Genomic DNA, 24,273 nt, shown 5'->3' on the forward strand with positions numbered 1-24,273 from the left:
AAGGGATAAGCAGCAACTCATTGGAGACCAGTTGGTTCCAGATAATGGTCACCATTAATGCAAGACTGGAACAAAGTTAATTCTCAGGACTGAATTCAGATATCTGAACCACTGATCTCAAATTGTTGGTCATGCTAACTCTTTGATGGGATGTTAAGATCAAGGATATACTTTTCCATTCCAGATACAACTGCAGCCTAATGTTGCAATATATTGGCTGACCATGACTGGACAAGTAGTGGAAAGCTTACTGGTAATCTATGCTAATTGTGTAACTTTAAATTGAACTCCAATTAGACCTCTTCCGCTATTAGCTTTCTTAGCATTGTTTCTAACATACACCAAGATCTTAAGGTTTAGTTACCTACAAGGAGAGATATGGATTCAGAACTTTTTAAAGTGGAAATTTTACATATGTGCAATGTAATGCTTTAAAAGTATTTAAACATATTAATAAACATAGGGAATGGCAAAGCAAGTACTTTTCACTGATAACCAGCTATAGTTCATAAAGGACTATAGGCATCTCTCTCCATTAGAGAGAATTGGTTATTTATATTTGATAGGGGTACCACTCTGCCAGAATGCAACAATACAAAGAGACAGGTGTCTATGATCTGCCACAGTCAATATGGGGATTGAACCCTCACTATTGAGATTAAACCTGCATCCTTGCCATCATTCCATCTGAGCTCACCTATCCTATCACAGGAAATGAAGACCAAATCAAAATATCAGAAATAGAGGAGATAACAGAACCAAATCAGCAGTGGAGATATTTATTTACCAAGTGGAGCGTCAGAAGTTTTTTCCTAAGGTCGAAGAGTCAATTACGAGGGGACATAGGTTTAAGGTGTGAGGGGCAAGGTTTGAAGATGTACGAGGCAGATTTTTTATACAGAGTGTAGTGGGTGCCTGTAACTTGTTGCCGGGGGAGGTAGTGGAAGCAGATACCGTAGTAACTTTTAAGGGGCGTCTTGACAAGTACATGAATAGGATGGGAATAAAGGGATATGGTCCCCAGAAGGGTAGGGGGTTTTAGTTAAGTCAGGCACATGGTCAGTGCAGGTTTGGAGGACCGAAGGACCTGTTCCTGTGCTGTAATTTTCTTTGTTCTAGTTACTAAAAATCTTATCTATCAATGCATTTCTTGTTCAGGGACCTTGGGTGAGATTTTACAGCCTCGCTCATCCTGAAACCATGAAATCTCATCTAAGGTCAATGGACCTTTCCATGGTCCATCCCTTGCCCACTCCGATTCCCATAGCAAAAGTAAAATTCTGGCCTCATTTCGTATGTCAATATTTTATGTAAACATTTATAATGGTGAAATTCTACCTTAAAATGTTAGCATTTTGGTAGTCACAGGTTTTTAATGATCAATTGAACAATTTTTGAAAATATTTTCATCCGGCAATATGGTCACAATGACTGACATTTTGAATGACTTCAGTTTCAAACGAAAATAAATGCTTGATTTAATAATAGCATGACATGGTGGCTCAGTGGTTAGCACTGCTACCTTACAGCGCCAGGGATCTGGGTTCGATTCCTGGCTTAGGTCACTATCTGTGCGCAGTCTGCATGTTCCCTCCATGTCTACATGGGTTTCCTTTGGGTGCTCTGAATTCCTCCCACAGTCTGAAAGACATGCTGGTTAGATGCATTGGCTATGCTAAATTCTCCTTCAGTGTACCCTAACAGGTGCCTGAGTGTGGTGACTAGGGTTTTTACAGTAACTTCATTGCAGTGTTAATGTATCCTACTTGTGACACTAATAAAAAAAACTTGGCAGTTAAATTGTCTCCTGTCATTTTCTACCTTAATTGATGTTTTTTTTGAAGACCTCAGCCTCTCCGAGAAGTCTAATCTTGGACTTGATATGTTTGTTCCAGCATCCTATCCTCCATGCACACGAAGTATGTACAACTCTCCTGAAATTAGCCTTTAAACCTGGGCAGATGATAAAATACTTCTTGCTTAGAATCTAGCAAAATCTATTTGGGTCATTTTTCAGAATAAGCAAATGGACAAATTTTATCCACATATAATTTGTTGAACTGTTTTTGAAATGGCAAGACTATGTGCATGAGTGAATAATGACCAGAATCATGGAATTACATTCTCAGAGCATCAAATGTCCAAAGATACCATTTAATTGCAATGGAATTCAATTTATTCAATCATTTGAATCAGTGATCCAGATGAGATCACCTGTATGTTATAGGCACTCCTTTGTTGTAAACAGGAAAGAATCCATATCATCATGAACAACACAAATCAGAAATCTGCAGGAAAATGTTTTTTCAGCTGCAAATGCTGTAATCCTGATGGATAAAGAAAAAAAAGATGCAAAAGTACAAAAGACTCAGTGTCTGAAGAAAACGCTTCTGTTAATACTTTAAATAAAACCCTTCATCTGCTTGTTGAGATGAAAGATCACGTCCAAACATTAATTCACAGATAATAACAATTAACCTCAGTATTCTTGGATAAGGGAGGAGGACAATAATCCAGTAAAGGCTTATACTTTTTATTATCCAGTGATCTTGCTTAGAATGTCTATAATTCATTGCTAGATGAGAACAGGATCATGCTCAGTTGTGACATCTTCAAGGTTGAACAGTCAACCAACTCAGAGAGCTGGACCATCCTTCGGAGCAATGTGGCATTTAGAGATTGCAATAAATATACATTGAGCATACACTTTACCAATATTTCTCTCTCAGAAATCAGTCACACAAGAAATATAAAAAGGTTTTTCAAAGATCTGTTTTTGTCTAAATATCAGTCATACATGTCTATTATATTGTACATCATAAGTTAAACACAATAAATCATAATACACATTTTTAACACAGACTTTTATTTAAAAATGTAAAAAAAAGCTTCACATTTACATTAAGAGAATAAAGACTCTTCATCGTCGAGTCCGATTCACTTCTTCCTCATATTGAGCCAAAATTGCCGAGGTTCTTTCTTCAGTCATCATAGTTTCAGTGTCAGAGAGCCAAAAGTCAGCTGTTGATGCACCTGAGGCAATGCTTGTAGGAAAGGATTGCATGTTGATTATTGCAGAATGATCTGAACTATGATTTAAAGTCTGTTCTTGTTGCCTTCTAGTCATTTTCCATTCTTGAGGAATGTCTTCAAAGTCCCACTGTGAACAGGAAAGACAACCATAGTTTAGGAAGCTTTATCAGTAATGTGGTTCTGTTATTTGATATTAGCAGAAAGTATTTTATAAGCCCCTATTGCTTTAATGTTAACGATGTACATATATATTTATTTATAAATTTATTTCTGAAATTTATGGAGCATACAGAGCCCAGTACTTAAAGGGGGAAATTTTAACCAAAAGAAACAATGGACAGGTATGGGTTAGGTGGGGATAAAATCATGTTCAGATTCCCAACACAAGTCCGTCTCCAACCAAGCCATTTAAAGCTGAACGGATGGGTGAGCAACCAGCTCCAGGAAAGCAGGTCCATGCTTGCCATATAATAGTGAGATTGTATTAACTGCTAATTTCCTTTCCAACTTTAATCATGGTCAGCTGGATTTCCCAAGATTACAAATGGGTGAGGGCTCATCAAATCCAGGAATCTCCTCTTCCACCAAGCATCCAACATGGACTCCCATATCCGATTCCACCCAGGATTCTGATCCCCTTCGAGGCCTTTGACCTACCATCACCTCCAGGTTTTTAGGATCGGCATGCTGTTGAGGTTCCACAGCATTTGACATAATCCCGACATCTGGGTTCCCCATTCCTCCCCAACTCTGTCACTATCTTACACATCATTCCTGGTGTATCAAATGAATAAAAATCCTGATCAAGAAGGCCAGATTTAAAACAGACAATATATAAAAAAAAACAGTCAAAATACAATGTCACTACCCATTTACATTAAGGTCAATTTAAAAGTTTTCTGATTAGAGTGCCTAAAGTACTCTGTTTATTTTGTATAGAAGCAGCTATATCTATGTACAAGCTTTTTCAACCAGCCACATTAGTTTAAACTAGAGCAGGAGTGTTCGCTGCTCAATGGTTGAAGGAACAAATAAAATAGTTAGTGTTAAAGCAGTGGAGCTACAGGTACAATTTGAAATTGATGGCACTGATTTTTTTTAACGTGGGAAATAAAACACCACTTCCAAGTTTCCAACCATTCTGAGATGTCAGATTAATCTGGTGGAAATACAAACGGCCAAATGACTGCAGGGACTAATGAATTTAAAATGTCTGTTCATTATTTTCACCTTTTGAACAGACATTCTTCAACAAATAGCCAGACACCTCAATGGTCTGAATTCACTAGCTTCAAAAATAAACTCTACCCAGACTTAATGTAGTTTCATGTGCAATATCAGGTTGCAGTCGTGAGGCACATTTTGTATTTGAAATTAATGTAAAATTCCTCGGTACTTTGTCAAACATATATCAAAAATTGGGAAGCTATAACCAGGGCACATTAATTATGATCGTTATGTGTAAGAGTCAAATATAAAGACTTGATAGGCAAGGGAAATAGTATCGTTGGCTCAAAAACTGCCCTTGTTACATCTTAACTTGAACAAACAAGCTCACTATAAACAGTGGGCTCTGTACTAATAGACTGGACAATTCTTGGACTGAACACAGACCTCGTAAATAAACAAATTGATGGATACTTTCGGACAGCTGCCTTAATTGTGCTTATTTACAGATTTAATTTTGTAAATGTCTCTGGAGAGAATATAATACAAATCAAATGTGGGTCACTGATCAGAAAGTCTAAGGCTCATCAAGCAGTCAAAAATCTTTAGGTAACGAAGTTTCCAGAAGTTTCGCGTTTTGCCTTTTTGTCACCAATAGACGATTTAGAGTTTTTCAACGTTGGTGGGGTTGACTTGAAAGGACTAATTTGATTTACCATTAGCTTTCATACATGTAGTCATCATATGAAACATTTTCAAGCGTGTTTGTACTCGCTGACATTGCAGCACTAATATCTGCATAGACTGAAATGATTCTACATACAAATATTTATAAACTAATATGTGGAACACAATTTTAAATCAAACACATATAAAATGAAAACATGACATACAACTGAATGAAACTGTGCCGAGTATGCCAATCAATGAACAGCCCACAACCCTGATTTTAATGTGCAACAATTTGAAGGGCTGTTATAAGTTGCAGTTGTTAAAAGGTACATTTCTGCCCTGATCCTTTCTAGCTAATAAAGTTATTTGAGCTCAAGTACATTACTTAACAAGATTCCAAATTTAATTTTAATAAAATTCCTGTATATAATCTATTAAAATAGATGAAACATACTAATTCAATTTAAAATTCTGCATTTTGTCTCAGTTGAAACACTAACTTTCACACATTTTTATATTGTAAATCTTGCTGCTGTCATGGTTACAGAGCTAATAGATTTACAATTAACTTGAAGCAATATGGTCAATGCGGGACCACAGAGCAGTATCCCTTTATCTGGGCTGCAAAAATTCTACCCAAAATAATGAGGTTATACACAATAAGAAGAAGTCTGATATCATTAAATTTTTATATTCCCTTGAAATATCTAGCTTTTCCCAAATCAATAATATTTAAAAATGAGACATATTAAAAAATGAATCAACTTTATTTTAAAGTCAAAGGGATGCTTTCTCATGAACAAACAACTGCCCCAGCCCTTTGTTAGATTAGTATCAAGTGAAGTAGCATCAGTTCATACCTGTTCTGAGTTTAAGGCTTCCAAGTACTTTTGCTGCAGAGTAAAAACACAGATCAACAGAACTAAACAACAGTGTTCAACAATTTAACCCAGAATCAGAGTCTCACATTGTCACCGCAGTCCAGTTACTTATTAAAAAATATAAAATCAATACTGTAATTTCAAATGTAAACAATGAAAACAGCTGAAACCAAGTTTACATCACATCTCGAGGGCACAATGAGTTTTCATGCTGACAATCTGGATCAAATATTTTTAGATTTTATCCTCAGGGATACCTGTTCAACCAGCAGAAAACTGCCCATACTTCATCCTTTCGTCAGTAAATTAACAGGTATTTTTAATGAATACACACTCTTCACATAGACTACTGCTCACCAGAAATGCACAGAAATGAGCGGGATGTTAAAACAGAAAACTTGTTCAATTTCTGATGTGCTCTCCTACAATCAAGCCTTGAAGCAATAGCATACAAAGAACAAAGAACAGTACAGCACAGGAACAGGCTCTTTGGCACACAAAGCCTGCACCGATCACCAACCACCTGTATCCCCCTAATCCCCACCTGTTCATCTGTCTATTCCTAGAAGCCTTAAATGTCACTAATGTGTCTGCCTCAACCACCTCATTTGGCAGTGCGTTCCAGGCCCTCACCACACTGAGAAATTTTCCCCACACATCTCTACTGAACCTTCCCCCCAACCCTTACCTTGAACTTCTGCCCCCTTATAATTATCATTTCTGCCCTGAGAAAAAGCTTCCAACTGTTCATCTTATCTATGCCCCTCATAATTTTATAAATTTCTATCAGGTCACCCTTCAATCATCACCTTCTCATGGAAAACAATCCGAATTTATTTAATCCCTCCTCGTAGCCAATACCCTCCATACCAGGCAACATTCCAATAAAACCATTTCTGTACTCCCTCCAAAGCTTCTACGTCCTTCTGGTAGTGTGGCGACCAGAATTGAACACAGTATTCCAAATGTGGCCTAACCAACATTTTATATAACTATAACATAGTTTGCCAACTTTTAAACTCAATGCCCAGCTGATGAAGGCAAGCAGGCCAAATGCTTTGTTCACTGCCTTCTCCATCTGTGTTGCCACTTTTAAGAATCAATGGATCTGTACTCCCAGATCTCTCTGTGTGTCTATGATCCTGATGGTTCTCCCATTTATTTTGTAGCTCCCACCTGAATCAGATCTACCAAGATGCATCATCTCACATTTGTCTCTGCCTAGTTTTCCAGGCTACCTATATCCTGCTGTATTCTCTGACAATCTTCATCACTATCTGCAACTCCACCAATTTTCATATCATCCACAAACTTGCTAATCAAACCAGCTATGTTTTCTTCCAAGTCATTTATGTATATTACAAACAGCAGAGGTCCCAGCACTGACCCCTGCAGAACACCACTAGTTACAGATCTCCATTCAGAAAAACACCCTTCCAACGCTACCCTCAGTCTTCTATGGCTAAGCCAGTTCTGAATCCATCTAGCTAGTTCACCATTGATCCTGTGTGATTTAACCTTTTCACCAGCCTGCCATGAGGGACCTTGTCAAATGCTTTACCAAAGTCCATGTAAACAACATCTACAGCCTTTCCCTCATCAATCGTTTTTGTTACCTCCTCAAAAGCTCAAATTAGTGAGACATGACCACCCTTGTATAAAATCATGCTGTCTGTCGCAAATAAGACCATTCAGTTACAAATGTGTATAGATTCTATCCCTAAGAATCTTTTCCAACAATTTCACTATCACTGACATCATATAATTACTCAGATTATCCTTCCTACCCTTCTTTAATAATGGGACAACATTAGCTAATCTCTGGGACCTCATCTGTGGCCAAGGAAACAAACATTTTTGTTAGAGGCCTAGTAATTTCCTCTCATCTCCTTCAGTGATCTGGGATAGATGCCATCTGGCCCTGGGGATTTGTCTATCTTAATGCTTTTTAATGCACCTAATACTTCTTCCCTTGAAATGATGACTTGCTCTAAAGGGTTTACTTACCCCTCCAAGACATCATCAATCAACGTTTGTAAATACTGATGCAAAGTACTCATTACGGATCTCATCTCATTAAGGAACTAAAGAAGTTCCTTTGGTTCTACTCATAATTTCTACCTCCTCAGTATTATCTCCAATTACTTCACAGCCAATGGTTTGTTTTGAAACTTTAGCACGCCATTTTGTAGGCAAGCTCAAAATTCAGTTCAAACCAATTACAGGAAATAACTGCATAGTTAATAGCTGACCATTTGTGATCAGATGATACATCTACAGGTTTAGATTAAATGCGATTTTATATCACATTTGGCTACATCAAAAGATCAAATAGTATTGAATGAAAATCCTATTTCTTTATGTTATTATAAAAATGTCCATGGGACTTGCTAAGGAGTAGAAATAGCATTTTCCTACTGGCTCTATGAAATTTATCTTCAGATTCTGACCATTTACTGAAGTTCAAGATAACTTGTATTTTAAATCTTTTTATTTGCACGTAAACTTCTGTCATTTCCTCCTTCATCCTAGAAAGATGTTCATCTATTTAACATCATTGCAGGTTCTAAAAATGGTACATTTTTAAGTTGCGGGAGTGTGAAAAGGCAGTTCAGATTTACTGTCTTCAGAGAGTGGTGAATATATGGGTAAGAGGAAATGGGGGATTGACTGTACCAGCAACCAGCACAGTAGAGGAGGAGGCCATTCACCCTACTGTGCCTCCGTTGGTTCATGAACGAGCTATCCAATCAGTCTAGTTCTCCTGTCCTCTCCCCATAGCGCTGCAGCTCTCCACTCATCACCACCCCCCTCCACTAATCCAAATATTTAAGCAATTTCTTTTTTCATGTTATTACTGAAATTGCTTCAAGCACTCTTTCAGCAATCCATCCCAGATCATGTGCAGACAGTATCATCATGGTAATGTTACTAGAATAGCAATCCAGAAGCCCGAACTAATAATGCGCTGGAGACAGGCATTCAAATCCCACCATGGCAGCTGTGGGGACATTTAAAGACTATTAATAAATCTGCAACAAAATAATCCATTTGCTACTCTGTGGCCCACTCACTTAACTGGGTCTTTGCAGGTTCTTCATGTTCTTACGTTATCACCTAGCTTTGAACCATCAACAAACTTGGCTACATTTTCCTGAGTCTCTTCTTCCAAGTCATATATAGACTGCAAACAGCTGAGGCCCCATCACTGATCCTTGGAGCATTCCACTGGCTACAGCCTACCAACTTGAAAATGCCCCATTTATCTGGTTGTTCACCCAACCCGTCCCTGCCGAGAATGCTCTGCAGCCATGACATTCCTACCCTGGCACCAGGGAGCCAAGATACTATCCTAAAGTCACATCTACAGCTGAGAATGTTCTGTTGGATCCCCTACTATTGAATTTTCTATGACTATCTCTTAGCTCTTCTTCCTCCCTGGTTCCTACCCCCCTCCCCTCTTCCTCTCTTCCCCCTCCTCCCCCCCACCCCGCTCCAAACCACGGCTTGGCTATTCACCCTGGAGCATCAGGAAGTAGATGAAGTCCCATAGGTCAGATGTCCCGGAAGACAGACAACGGACGGGTACATTCACCACAAATGCTCCTAGGTGTCTGAGGATTTTAAGCACATGAGCTCCTCCGTAGAGGAGTGGTGAACTTTTTGAGAGGGCCATACGCAGTACCAAATTGAGAGGATGCATGAGCAGCATGCTAACATACACAAAACATAACTCTCTGGAGCACTGACCACTCAATATCGCTGACAGCGCAGCACATGGTTGCCAGCTGCAGTTCCAGTATGCAAGGGCACCACGAAAGTGAAGAGATTGTTGAAGAGCACTGGGGTGGGATGGGGTGAGAGGTCACCCCTCAGGGCACACCAACCTCATCCTTCACCTCCTTGGCTCCTTTGACTAAGGAACTGATCATGCAGCACAGACGTGTGACAGAGATTGCCCCTGCAATAACACAGGTGAAGCAGCCTGTAGATCATGCCATGCACGGGCAGTCAAGAATCATCATTGCTTGATGACAGCAAGGCCTTACAGAGTATGCTACTGGAGGGATGGGGTGGTGGGGATTGGATTTCATAGTGCAAAGGCTGGGGAAAAAAAAAACAAAAGATGCAGGAAATACGCAAGCACATCAGGCACCATTTATGGAGAGAGAAACAGTATGAACGCTTTAGGTCAATGACCTTCCATCAGAACTAACCAAAAATGTTATATCGCCTCTCTCCACACTTGCTGGTGATGTGCCAAGTGTTTCCAATATTTTCTTTTTTATTTCAAATTTGAAGTGTTTTGCTTCTCTGTGTCGGGCAGAGAATATTGTTGGTGGAGACCAGAGTTTCATTCAATGTGAGCATCAATGGGATTCCTTGGTAATTTCATTCTCTAAGGGAAGGGGAGTGACAGAACCATTTGGCATTAGGGCTGATAGCCAATAGGTGAAATGTTGCTGAACCAACATGGCCTGGAGTTGTGTCAGTCTGCTGCTCACCAGGAGGCCTGGGATGGACACAGCAGATTTCCTCCAGTACCAGGGCACTAGATTCCTCTGGACCATCTTTCTTTTCCAAGGAACAGCAGCATTCCAAGTCCTCCTCATCATCCAGTTTCAGTCTTCTTTACATAATGTTGTGCAGCATGCAGCAAATGACCTCAATTCAATACCCTAATTGTTCATACTGGAAGGCAGGATTGGACTGGTCATAGTTGCAGAAACATAACTTTAATCATAAAATAATAGAAACCTACAGAGCATAAGGAGGCTACTCAGCCCATTGAGCCTGCATCAATAACAACCCCACCCTGACCCTATCCCCATAACCCCAGGACCTTGCTGGTCCCGCTGACACTAAAAAGCAATTTACCATGGCCAATTAATATCTTTGGACTGTGGAAGGAAACTGCAGCAACCTGAGAATACCCACACAGACAGGGGAGAATGTGCAGACTCCATACAGACAATAGCCCGAGAGCGGAATTGAACGCAGGTCCCTTGGGCTGTGAGGGAGCAGCGCTATCCACTGTGCCACCCTAAGATGCCAATGTTCTGTTCAATATTGCTTCAAGTTATTAAGTGGCTCTGGTTGTAGTGTCTTGGGTACTGGAGGTGTCAGAAGCCATCTCTTCAAGGGATAAGCTTTACGCCCTGGAGACACTCATAAAAGTCTGACTCTTGGTCTGAAGAAGTCCGGCACCTGGGATACTTGGAGAATAAAGGCATCAAACAGAATTTCGTCAATTGAGTTGGAGGTCCCAACCATGGCCAGAGAAGAAAATCAGCAACATACACAGCTGGCTGGTGGGACTTCCCTCTTAATTTTACCAAGGACAGCTGACAAATAAGCTGCTCCTGGGGTTCTTGCCCTGTTCTACCCATCTAAGTGACATTCATGTCTCTCAAGAGTTCAAACACACATCCTCACAAAGACAAGTCTCTCAGCACCAGCAATTTCAACTTGGTGTCACTACATAAACCACAGAGTTTAAATCTCCTATTTTTAACTCAACTTTTTCACACTGCAATCATTAGCACTAATGGCTCATTGATATGTCACTGCGCTTTTCAACTGAATTAGTGGTATGGTGGCAAGGTGGTTAGCATTGCTGCTTCACAGCGCCAGGGACCCGGGTTCAATTCTGGCCTCAGGTGACTGTCCGTGTGGAGTTTGCACATTCTCCCCGTGTCTGTATGGGTTTCCTCCGGGTGCTCTGGTTTCCTCCCACACTCCAAAGGTGTGCGGGTTAGATTGAGTGACCATGCTAAATTCAGCCTAGTGTCAATGGGATTAGCAGGGTGAATACGTGGGATGATGGGAATAGGGCCTGGGTGGGATTGTGGTCAGTAAAGACTTGATGGGCTGAATGGCCTCCTTCTGCATTGTAGGGATTCTATGATTCTATGAAAATTCCTATTGTTCCCCAGATTCCAAAAGATCTGTACAAGGAGACACAGGTTTCCAGTTCCCCAACCCATCGAAAACTCAAGGTGTCAGGATCTAGTGAGTCTTATCATGGGCGTGATTTTCCAAGTCCATCCTTTGCACCGGTGGGGCGACTGAGAATTTAGCCCAAGAAGTGCATGCAGGCAAACAACACTGTTTCGATCTGCTAATGCCACTGGTTGTACCTAAAAATGGGCACTATCCATCAAAAATTAAACATTATCTCCACAAAGATGAAATGGGGGACAAATGCTGTGTTTTCTTCCAGAATGTTATACAGCCATAATTATTACATTGTGCTGAAAATTAAAACTGTTCCGTTTTTATTTCAGTTAATTCCTTAACAGGAAAAGCATTCTTACTGTCGCAATAAAATAGCATTATTTGAAGTTGAGGTTGAGAGGAACTGGTCTCATTCACAATTGCCAATTTCACCCAAATTGCACAACTAATTTTTAATATGAATTGTTAAATAATCAAATGATCTGTGTGAATTACTGAATATCTGTGTGAATTACTGAATATCTCTGTGCATTACTGAATATATCTGTGTAATACTATTAAACAAATTTGCATCCGAGCATTAAATTCAGAAAATGAGAATAAAATTTTAAAAATCCAAAAGACCCTTTGCAAATTAGATGCAGGCTTATCGGAATCAATTTATAGTTTGGAATATTGCATTTTATTTTTGTTTACTTAGAAAATCGAGCAAATATTGCAACAAATGTGAAAATGTAAAGCTAAGTTAACTGAAGATAAAGTAAAATGACTTAACAGTTCAAGAAGGAATATAAAATGACGCTTGGAGTTACATGACAGTTAGAATTAAAGTTAAACATGATGCTTCAAGGACAAAGCAAGATAGGCAAAATAGTTGGTTATAATTTCATGCTGATGCAAAGCGATGTAGCAAGTTATGCTGGTTAGCTATTAAGGCCAAATAATATAAATTCTACTTAACTATCACTTTCAATATCTCCAACAATCAAGGAAGTTCGAAGTTCACTGATAAAGTAAAACAATATATTGGCTTCCACACACCCTACCAATGAGACTTCCAGCACTAAACTGCCTTCAGCACTTGATAAGATGAATAACTGAACCATGACTGTGGGAAACCTCATCCATAAAAAGATATGTATGTCAAAGGATCAGTGATGATGATTAAGTAGAATTTATTTCTCCAGTGGCCTTAAAATGGGAACACACATGCAGCTTACCTCTAGTTCAGAGTTTATGGAAGTAGCATCTGACGAGCTACACGAGGACACATTTGCATGGATAACCTGTTTTGGAGGGTACATTGGGGGGTCGTGGGCAAACAGGGTATCCACTCTTTTTCCTCTCTCTGTACAAGTCTGTCCATCTCCAGGTAATCTTTTAACACCAAATCCAATCTATAATTACAAATAGGTACAGTATACACAGCTGAAGACCATTGTGAAGACAATGAAAACAAGTAGTCCATATTCATGTAGCATTGGGAGTGCTGACTAGCCAGGGAATTCCTGCAGACCGCACAGGTTAAAAGCTGCTAATAGAACCACCTATTCATAACGGTACAGATCCATTTAACAATCTTAGATAATTCAAATTCTACTAAATAATTTTCAAAACCCACACACAGATGAACAAAGACATTTGTCATTTATTTGAATATGTTGCATTCCAATTCCATTGACACCTGCTACAAAACTCATTAACAATGATCAACCATTAATTGAGTTGGTTAAATAAGACAAAAACAATTTTTGAAAACAAAAACAACACAACATAATGCTTAATAAAAGATTATTGGGATTGAGACAATTCCCAAACAATAGAAAGTAAAGAAAACATGTAGCTATAGTGTACAAAAATAGATGAAAATTTGTTCCATTCCCAGTGTTATCTTGATTATAATGCTATTCATTTATGGAGTCCACATTTACACTTAGAACACAAGTTTCAATAATACAGCAGTAGTGACATACATAATCTTCTGCTACAATTTTTCCTTGTCCAGGGATCTACCAGCAATCTTCTATTCAAGTTAAATTCCAATAACAATATTATTTAAGATTTCTTCTCAACAAACTATATAAACTAATTATAAGCCATAACATATTTTAAATCTCCATGAATGCTTCCATTGAGAAGGACAACGGCAGCAGATGCATAGGAACTCCACTATCTGGTAGATCCCCTCCAAGCCATTCACCATCCAAATTTGGAAATTTAGCCCTGTTCCTTCACTGTCGTTTGATCATAATCTTGGAACACCCTCCCTAATAGCATTGTGGTTGTATCTGCACCACATGGGCTGCAGCAGTTCAAAAAGGCAGCTCACTACCACCTTCCTGAGGGCAATAAATGCTGGCCAGAAAATTCTTCCCTTCATGTTGAATTTGCAGAAATTATAACAATTTAATTACCAAAATTTCTAAGCATTAGCTTCATAACTTATTTGATAGTTTGCTAACACAATTTAACAGATTGTTAATATTCACTATTCAATACTCACTATCAAAACGTAAGGATATGTGATGGTAAAATGCTGTCTGTACTGGACTGACTTTTTCTAGTTCACAAAGATCATTAACATTTCAAGATTTACATACAATTCCTTTTTTTTAAGATTATTCAAAATCAAAATAAATACATTTAATTCTTCAAAAATAGTCAAGACTATAAACACTATAAACAAGACTATAACAAAAGATTGGCCCAGGTTTTTCTGCAGCAGCGAGATTGGCAACTGAAGACTATAAATTTAGTTGTCCAACACACCAAACTAATTTCCACCATATTTTTCCACATTTATAATCTCAAAGAATACTTAGACCTAATGTAAACACTCGCCGTGCCCCAAGTGATTCTACAAATATATTAACAGGATGGTACATTACAACTGAAAAGTGTTTCTTAATCCGAATCTGAAATTTAGTATTCATGTAAAGTGCTACTCCCAACAACCTGGTCTCTTCAGTAGTATGGGTTAGCCTGTTTTCATTTAGAATATATCACAAATTTGAGCAGAGGTATTTTGGGTGACACAGTAGCACAGTGGTTAGTACTGCTGCCTCACAGCTTCAGGGACCCAGGTTTGATTCCGGCTTGGGTCACTGTGCGGAGTCTGCGTGTTCTCCCCCATGTCTGCATGAGTTTCCTCCGCGTGCTCCGGTTTCCTCCTACAGTCTGAAAGACTTGTTGGTCTTGCTAAATTTTCCCTCAGTGTACCTGAACAGGCACCGGAGTGCAGCGACTAGGGGATTTTCACAGTAACTTCATTGCAGTGTTAATGTAAGCCTACTTGTGACACTAATAAATGAACTTTAGCTCTTTCTCTAGCCACAGGTTGAATCATGTATAATCGTGTGATTTTAAAAAATGGAGTTATCAAACGCACCACTGTCAGTCCACCAATGACAGTATTTTTAAATCGAAGTGACAGCTGTGAGAAAGATGGCAAGATTTCAGCAGAATCCCCCTTACCATTGTCTGCAGTTCTGAAAATAACTTTCAACTATTTTCATTATGGAATAATGGCAGAGCAATACAAAAGTCACGGGATAATATGTATTAGTGATGGGATAACATGGATTGGTGATGGCCTAAGTCATCTTTCTCTTTCTTTTGAACTGCTCAAGGATTCCAATTTGATCGATCTGCTATTACAAAGACTCGCCTGTCCTTGAAAATCTGGGCCAATGTCATTACAAGAACATCTCAACCAGAAACAACAAATCGATTGGCTGACAGAAGTCAGTAACTGAAATAGTAATGTTTACGTTTTGGCATTAGTTTATCGTTTTACCTCTTGTACTGGTTCAATGCTTAAGTCCATATAGTGGCCTATTTCCACCATCTTGCGTAAATATCGGTTGTTCTGAGGTATGTTCAGGGGCACCCAATCCGAACTCTAAAAAGCAATAAGTAATATATTTTAATTCCACTGCAACCAATCACCTTGCTGAAATATAATCATTGGACAAGTTAAATCATACCTAAAAGTTACAGAATATCTATTTATATTGCTGAAGTGCAAGTCTGATAACGCAGCAATATATTTTCATGTGAAGACAATGTGTGGTCTGTAAGTGGTGGTTTTCCCATGTGGCTGCTGCCCTTGTCCTAGGTGATAATAATTGTGGATTTTGAAAGAGCATCAAGGCTGAAATGTATCTTACAGATGATGCATACTACAGTCACATGCACAAATTGTAGAGGAGTGATACAAGGGGTACTGATTAAACAGGCTACTTTGTTTTCGATAGTGTTGAGTTTCCTACATGTTGTTGCAGTTGTACTCATCCAGGCAAGTGAAGAATATTCCATCACACTCCTCTGACTTGCGTATTGTAGATAGTAAAACAAAGAACAAAGAAAAGTACAGCAAAGGAACAGAATCCTTCGGCCCTCCAAGCCTGTGTCAATCATGATGCCCTAACTAAACTAAACAAAAACCTTCTGCCCTTATTCAGTCCATATCCCTCTGTTCCCTTCCTAGTCATGTATCCATTCAGATGCCTCTTAAACGTTGCTAAAGTGCTTGCTTCCATCACCTCCTCTGGCACGGTGTTCCAGGCACTCATCACTCTCTGCGTGAAAAATTTCCCCCTCACATCTCTCTAAAACTTTACCCCTCTCACCCTGAACCTGTGCCCCCTTGTACTTTGCGCTTCCACCCTGGGAAAAAGCCTTTGACTATCCATCCTAACAAAGCTGTTGGTTAAAACGAGGTCGGCCACTATCTGAAAATGGAACTGGAGATAACTTTGTAAGCCGAGTGAATCATTTTGTGGCAAAAATAGTTTAAGGGGGCAGAACAGTCGAACTGGACAGCTGGTCTATGAGCAGCTCTAAGAATAAGCAACAGATATTCGACAGAAATTAATAATGGGGATGTTGATTGAGTAAGTTTGAAGGCTGGTGTAACCTGAGAGAACTGTGAAACTGATTATGGAACTAGCACACAGTATGAGACGTTGGAAACAATCCTCAGTGTGCTGTAAGGACATAATAAGGGTACGCACCTCTCCATGGTTTGAACAAAGAACTCTGGATATTACTGAGCATCTTTGTAATAAAGGGGAACTTCAATAGGGCATGGAGGCCTTGACAATAGGAACATAGGAGCAGCAGTAGGCTGTTTGGCCCTTCGAGTCTGCTCTGCCATTCATTATGATCATGGCTGATCTGGATGTGTTCTCAGCTTCACTTTCCTTTCTGCCCCACATAACAACAAACTCCAGGTCCATCCCAAGTAAAGGATACTGTTTGGAAGGACTCTACTGCAACAGAACTTTCCTTTCATCAATATTGAGACTAAAATTCGGCACAATACTCCAGATGTTGCATCATCCAAATCCTGTACAATAAGATTTCATTATTCCTGCACTCTAATCCCCCTACAGTAAAGGCCAGCATGTTTTTTGCCTTCCCAATTCCTTGCTGTATCTGCACGCTAACTTTGTGTTCCTTGTACACCCAAGTCTTTCTGAATCTTCACCCTTTTAATAGTCTGTGTTGCCACTCTTGCTACCAAAGCAACCAATCTCACAATTCCTCACATTATAATCCATCTGTCACCTTTTATCCCCACTTGCCTTTTTACATCCTCCTCACAACTTACCATTTCCAGCATTTTGCATCACTGGTAAAAGTGGATGTATTACTCTCGGTTTCTTCATTTAAATAATTAATGTGGATTGGAAACAGTTGAGACCCCAAAACTAATCTTCACAGCACTCCACTAGTTACAGCTCGCCAACTTGAAAATGTCTCATTTGCTTCTTGTTAACCAACCCTCTATCGGTGCTAATATATTACCCAATTCCATGAGCCTTCATCTTGCATATTAAATTTGTAGCACTTTAACCAATGCCTTTTGGAAATTGACGTACACTGCTTTCACTGACTCCCCCTCATATACCAGACCAGTTACCTCCTCAAAAATCTAATGGATTCGTCAAATATGATTTCCTTCTCGTAAAACCACATTGGATATAGTCAATGATACTATGATTTTATAAATGCTTCTAAGATTTCTTTTATAATACGGTTAAGCATTTTCCCAAAGGCTGAGGTTGGGCTAACTGGCCTAAAGTTCACCATTTTCTCTCCCCTTCCTTTTTTGAGTAGAGGTTCCACAATTGCTAATTTCCAATCCGGTGGGACCATTCTGAAATCCAGTGAAGTTTGAAAAATCACAAATCGTGCATTCAGTATCTCTGCAAATATTTTCTTTGGAATCTTTAAGATGTTAGCCATAAGGGATTTAATCCCTTCGATTTCTACAATACCTTTCCCCTGCTGATAATCCCTTACTTTCCTCATTAATATTTCCTCCTCTAGTCCTCATTATGCTTGGTGTCTTCTATTGTGAAAACTGATGCAAAATACTTGCTCATATTTCTGCCATTTCTTCGTTACCCATGATAATTTCTCTTGTCTCGGTATCTAAGAGACCAACGATTATTTTACTCTTCACTTTCACTTAACCGCTTACTCCAATTCAGTGTTGCGGGGAGTCAGACCCGACAGACACCGTGTGCTTGGCAAAATGCACAACAGAATGGGATGCCAGTTCATCACAGAGCACACACTCGTACACAAACAAACTGAGGGGCAATTTAGCATGGCCAATCAACCTAGCCTGCACATCTTTAGACTGTGGTAGGAAACTGGAGCACTCACAGGGAACTTTTACAGACATCGGGAGAGTGTACAAACTCGGCACAGACCGACATCCGATACCAGAATCAAACCTGGGTCCCTAGAGCTGTGAGGCAGCAGCACTAACTACTGTGTCACTGTGCTGCAAACATTTTAGCTACTCTCCTCCCCTTTTATATATTTGAAGTTCCTACAATCTGTTTTTATATTCTGGTTAGTTTACTCAGATATTCTATTTTACCCCCTTTTTACCCCCTTTTTGCGGCTGTATAGGGCATTAGGGCATTGGTGAGGCCGCAGCTGGAGTACTGTGTGCAGTTTTGGGCGCCGTACTTACGCAAGGATATTTTGGCCTTGGAGGGAGTGCAGAGGAGGTTTACTAGGCTGATACCGGAGTTGAGGGGGTTGAGCTATGAGGAGAGGCTGAATAAACTAGGCTTGTACTCGTTAGAGTTTAGAAGAATGATGGGAGATCTCATTGAGACGTATAAGATGATGAATGGGATGGATAGGATAGAGGTGGAGAGACTCTTCCCGCTCAGAAAGGACAGTAGGACTAGGGGGCACAGCCTCAAGATAAAGGGGTGGCGGTTTAGAACAGAGTTGAGGAGGAACTTCTTCAGTCAAAGGGTGGTGAATCTCTGGAATTCTCTGCCCGTTGAAGTGGTGGAGGCTACCTCGCTAAATATTTTTAAGATGCGGGTTGATGGGTTTTTGATAAGAGAGGGGATTAAGGGTTATGGGGAGAGGGCGGGAATGTGGAACTGAGCCACGACAGATCAGCCATGATCTTATTGAATGGCGGGGCAGGCTCGAAGGGCTAGATGGCCTACTCCTGCTCCTATTTCTTATGTTCTTAATCAACTTTTTGTAACCCTTGCTGCTTTCTGAAGTTTTCCTTATCCTCAGGCTTAAAACTATTCTTTGCAATTATAAGCCTCTTTTTAAAATCTAACACTATCCTTAACTTCCTTTATAAGCCACTGATGGATTTTTCTCACTGATACTTGTTTTTTTTCCCAAATGAAATGTATGGGTATTTTTGTTGTTTCCCATGGTTTATTTCCAGCCATACCTTTTCAGTCTATTTATCCAAGCAACCACACCCAGCTCTCTCCTCATGGCTGTGTGATTGGCTTTGTTTAAATTCAGGTTTCTTGTTTGAGAAGGAAGTATGACACTCTCAACCTTAATATGGAATTCAATTGTATTATCATCACATCTGATCAGGGGACCTTACCAATGAGGCTACTAATTAAACCTGCCTCTTTGCACAATTCTAGATCTAAAATAGGTTTGTCCCACACACAGAGGCCTGGCTCGGAATGAAGCAAACTAATTTCTGTGAGCTCAATCGAAGTGATAGACAACTACTCGAAGGAGGTGACTTCATGACAATTTAGTCAGCGGTCACCACTTTGATCAACTGGATTGAAATATTACTAGATGTAAAACTGATGTAGAATTGGCAACTGATTTTTCATGCAATCTCATATCTTTTTGAAATAAATGAATAATTAACAGAAGTTCAGTTTGATATATTAAAGTAAGTCTATAACACCTTTAACATGCTATAACATTTCCACAGCACCTTAAACACTGATCATTTTGTGACCAAGGTAAAAGCAAAATACTGCGAACACTGGAATCGGAAACAAAAACAGAAAATGCTGGAAAATCTCAACAGGTCTGACAGTGTCTGTGGAGAAAGAATAGAGCTAATATTTTGAGCATTAAGACTTGAAACATTGGCTCTATTCTCTCTCCACAGATGCTGTCAGACCTGATAAGATTTTCCAGCATTTTCTGTTTTTATTTTGTAACTATCGCCTCTAAACAACAGGATGGGAGCAATTACGTTCCTTATTATTGACTTCTATATTACCTGTGTTTCTCCTTGAACAACTTCTTCTTCCATCTCGTGTCCAGGAGATTCCAGCAAAGAGATAGTATCCGATTCTATTACCATCTCCAGACCCCAATGTTGGCGAGTAGATTTATCTTTCAGTAAACATGATAAAAACAGTATCTGGTTGTATGCAGTTAAATAAAAGTGACATTTGAATTTTTTGTGTAAATGGTTTTTTATAGTTATTATTCACCAGTTTGCAGGAGGCCTTGTGACTCACTAGGTGGCGCTTTTGCCTCTGAAGCAGAAGCTCCGAGTTCCAAGTCCTACTTCAGGTCTTGTTGGTCACGGAAGGAATGGGCAACAGGTTGATACTCAACCTGCTAATCCTTCCAACATATCCATGGTAGACAATAAGGGGAGAAATTCCTGGTTAGCCATGCTTAATGCAAAGTCGTGTCCCTCAGACTATACCGCTTTTCTCTTTCTAACCAACAGAAACATATGGCCTGTTTCTGTTGGTTAGTCTGACCATGGGTTACAGATAGAAAGATTCACTCACCCACCCACCACTCTGCAACTGGGTCTGGCTCCTCCCAACTCCCATTCACCCTGTGGTCTGACCCCACCCACCCCCTAATCTGATGTCCGAACCCCCATCCCCATTTATCTTTGAAACTTCCCTTCTCCCTTTCACATTCCCTTTAAGCACCTTCTTCATGGCAACTGGTGCCACAGGAAAGGGACATGTTCTTCCCTCACTGCGCTTCAGTTACACCACGCCGATGCACTTCGCTGCTCCTGTCTCACCCTGCCAGGGTGAGCAAGATTGGGCAACACAGAGGCTTTGGCATTCCGGTGAAGGGAAATCCTTCCGGAGAGGCAATCCACCGGCGATCGCCATTCCGAGGAAGCCACAGCTGCTGTTTAATTGACCAATCAATATTCCACTGGGAATTTTCATGTGACAAAACATGACCCCTTCCACAATGCTGAAGGGTTAGTGTTAGGAAAGGGCCCTGGGAGGAAATCTCAGAAAGGTACTTTACAAATATCTAGCCAGCACTTTTTAAGAAATTACTTGTTATGTGTTGAGATTTTTTTTCAGTGGATGCTAAAACTAATGGTTTGTTATATTACGTGCTTTGGAGAGTGGGTAAGCCCAAACAAACTCAGAATGTTTTTGAGGGCGTCTCCAATTGTGCTTCCTTGTAGGTGACTGGGGGAAGGAGTACTGTATAAACTACAGTGACAGCAACAGGTTCTGCATTCCATTCAGCATGAGCTGCATTTGTACTTCATACACTAAACACTCCCAAGTTGGGTTGTGTCAGAGGTCAAAGTCAGAATAATCATTCCACACATTTCTCAAACATATGATCTAACCACAAAATCAGAAGAATCTGGGGCAATTACATGGAGGGGTATTATTTCATTTATTTAAAAAAAATGATGTACACTATATCTGAAAATAAACAAAGGACCATAACTTCCAGGGTCCCCAGTGTCGGATTTGGGGGGCTGGGGAGTTCCCCTTCACTCCTTCCCAGATAAGCATTTTAACAGCAATTGTCTAGACGTGATAATTTTCCCCCGGCAATTCTGCTGTACTGGGAACTATCCAAAAATGCAAATTAAATCATTAATTTCAGATGGTTCCATTAGGATTATGTTAATACTTACTCTGAAATAAAATATCTTATAACTTCTGCGTCTATTTAAACACACTCCTCCTTCATCAGGTAAGTGGGAGTTCAGAACTCACAATTACCTGATGAAGGAGCAGCGCTCCGAAAGCTTGTGCTACCAAATAAACCTGTTGGCCTTTAACCTGCTGTTGTGAGACTTCTTATTGTGTTTACCCCAGTCCAATGTCGGCATCTCCACATCATGGCTGCCATCTATTTAAACACCCAGGCCGATCTCTCACATCCCCAACCCCACAGGGGACATCCCCACTCTTCACGCCTATGGACTCAAACCTGCCCCTCCCCATGACCCAGTTGGACACCCCCCTGAACCCTGACCCAGCTGGATTATGTCCCACAACCTGACCCAACTAGATCTCCCCAACCCCATGATCTGATCCCCACTCCGTGGACCCGACCCGAATACCAAGCACTGCCACTCATGTATTAGCACCACATCTTCAATTGTCCATTTTCCACATTAAATAGACAAAGTGCGGTTTCCAAATTAACAGAAAGAATCAGGTTGCAACAGGTGGCCACACAGTTCATTTGTTTCTACTGAGAGTTATACCAAAAACCTAAAAACACAACACGATCCTGTTTCATTAGATTATTAAAATATGGCACTTAAACTTTTGGAAGAACAAAATTAATTATAATTTTGGCTAATTTGAAACATCATATTATTGTGTTAAACTAAAAATATCATCAGACCATAAGGTATAGGAGCAGAATTAGGCCATTCCGCCCATCAAGTCTGCTCTGTCATTCAATCACGGCTGATGTAATTCTCATCCCCTTCCTTCTTCCCATAACCCTTGAATCCCCTTATTGATCTAAAACCTATCTCTGTCTTAAAGACACTCATCAGCCTGGCTTCCCTTTGTGGCAATGAGTTCCACAGATCCACCACTCTCTGGTTGAAGAAATTCCTCCTCATCTCAGTTTTAAAGGAGCCTCTCTTCACTCTAAGGTTGTGCCCTCGAGTTCTCATCTCTCTCACTAGTTGAAACATTCTCTCCATGTCCATTTTATCTAGGCCTCTTAGTATTCTTTAAGTTTCAATTAGATCCCCTTTCGTCCTTCTAAACTCCATCAAGTATAGGCTCAGATACCTCAACCGCTCCCGATATGACAAACTCTTCATTCTTGGGATAAATCTTGTGAAGCTCCTCTGGACCCCCTCCAAGGCCAGCACATCCTTCCTTAAGTATGGGATCCAAAACTGCTCACAATATTCCAAATGGAGTCTGACCAAAGATGTGTAATATATCCATTTCTAAGAATGCATTCTCTCTAATATTCCTGGGTCTTAAGAAAAGCTATCAAACACTTGAAAAGGATACAGAAATATCTAGGGCTGCGCCACCAAGAAAGAGAAGCAGCCAGGGTAAAACTTGCAGGATGAACTCGGGAGTTTTCTCATGTGTCAAAATGGCAGCAGCATACAGTACACCTCCCAGAACTGAAAGGATCAGAGCCCATTTCTGGAAACTGCTAGCAATCTTCCCCCTAGACTGTAAATTAGAGAAAAAATATCATAAAACATTTCAAGCTTCAATGAACATAGAACATGGATTAGTACAGCACAGGAACATACCCTTTGGCCTACCATGTTTTGCCAAACATGACATCAAATTAAACTAATCCCTTCTGCCTGTCCTTGGTTCATATCCCTCTATTCCTGTGCTTCTTTACAAGCCTCTTAAACATCCCCATCATATTTGCCCACCCCTGGCAGTGCAATCACTACCACTCTGTGTTAAAAAACTTGCCCCTTACATCGCCTTTGAAATTTCCTCCTTTCACCATAAATGTCTAATGCTAGGATGCATACATTTCAACTCTGGGAAAAAGATTTTGTTACCTTTGCCATCTTTAAACATGACTACTCCAAAACACTCCTACCAACCTCCAAAAACAAGAGGTCACCCAAATTTCTGCTTCCTGTGCCTTTACTTACACCAAAACCCATTCACCCATCATCCATGTGTTTGCTAATCTACACTGACTCTCAGCAATATCCCAATTTTAAAATTCTCATCTTGGTTTTCAAATCCCTCCCTAGCCTTATTCTTCCCTACCTATGCAATCTCTTCCAGTCCCACAATCCACAGTGGTATCTATACCTCTACTGTGGCCCTTTAAGTCTGGCCTCTTTAAGTGTTCCCAATTTTAACTGCTCCACAATTGGCAAGCATGCCTTCAGATGCTAGGACCACAGGCTCCAGAACTCCCTCTCTAAACCGCTCTTTCTTCAGTTAAAACACTCCTTAAAATCTATTGCTTTGATCAAGCCTTTGGTTGTATGCTTTAACATCTCCTTACATGTCTGTGTCAAGTTTTGCTTTATACACATTCCTGT

The 24,273-nt window shown here is 40.0% G+C and overlaps 1 protein-coding gene across 2 annotated transcripts in view; it reads right to left on the reverse strand.

The window, feature by feature from the left end:
- Window positions 1-2,135: 2,135 nt before the first annotated feature.
- The window catches only part of tmem44 (transmembrane protein 44), a 37,893-nt gene continuing 15,755 nt past the window's right edge, over window positions 2,136-24,273 (reverse strand). Inside the window, exons 6-11 of one of the 2 annotated variants that reach the window (XM_080185666.1) lie at window positions 23,255-23,425; window positions 20,254-20,397; window positions 15,508-15,612; window positions 12,932-13,108; window positions 5,733-5,765; window positions 2,136-3,160 (exon numbers count right to left, since the gene is read on the reverse strand). In XM_080185666.1, the coding sequence (XP_080041792.1) occupies window positions 2,921-3,160; window positions 5,733-5,765; window positions 12,932-13,108; window positions 15,508-15,612; window positions 20,254-20,397; window positions 23,255-23,425 (870 nt within the window). In that variant the 3' untranslated portion in view covers window positions 2,136-2,920. The remainder of the gene's footprint in view (window positions 3,161-5,732; window positions 5,766-12,931; window positions 13,109-15,507; window positions 15,613-20,253; window positions 20,398-23,254; window positions 23,426-24,273) is intronic. The other variant, XM_080185668.1, reaches the window with a different exon arrangement.

The sequence above is a fragment of the Carcharhinus amblyrhynchos genome, chromosome 3, assembly GCF_965287045.1.
Source record: "Carcharhinus amblyrhynchos chromosome 3, sCarAmb.v2.hapA, whole genome shotgun sequence".
Taxonomy (NCBI): Eukaryota; Metazoa; Chordata; class Chondrichthyes; order Carcharhiniformes; family Carcharhinidae; genus Carcharhinus; species Carcharhinus amblyrhynchos.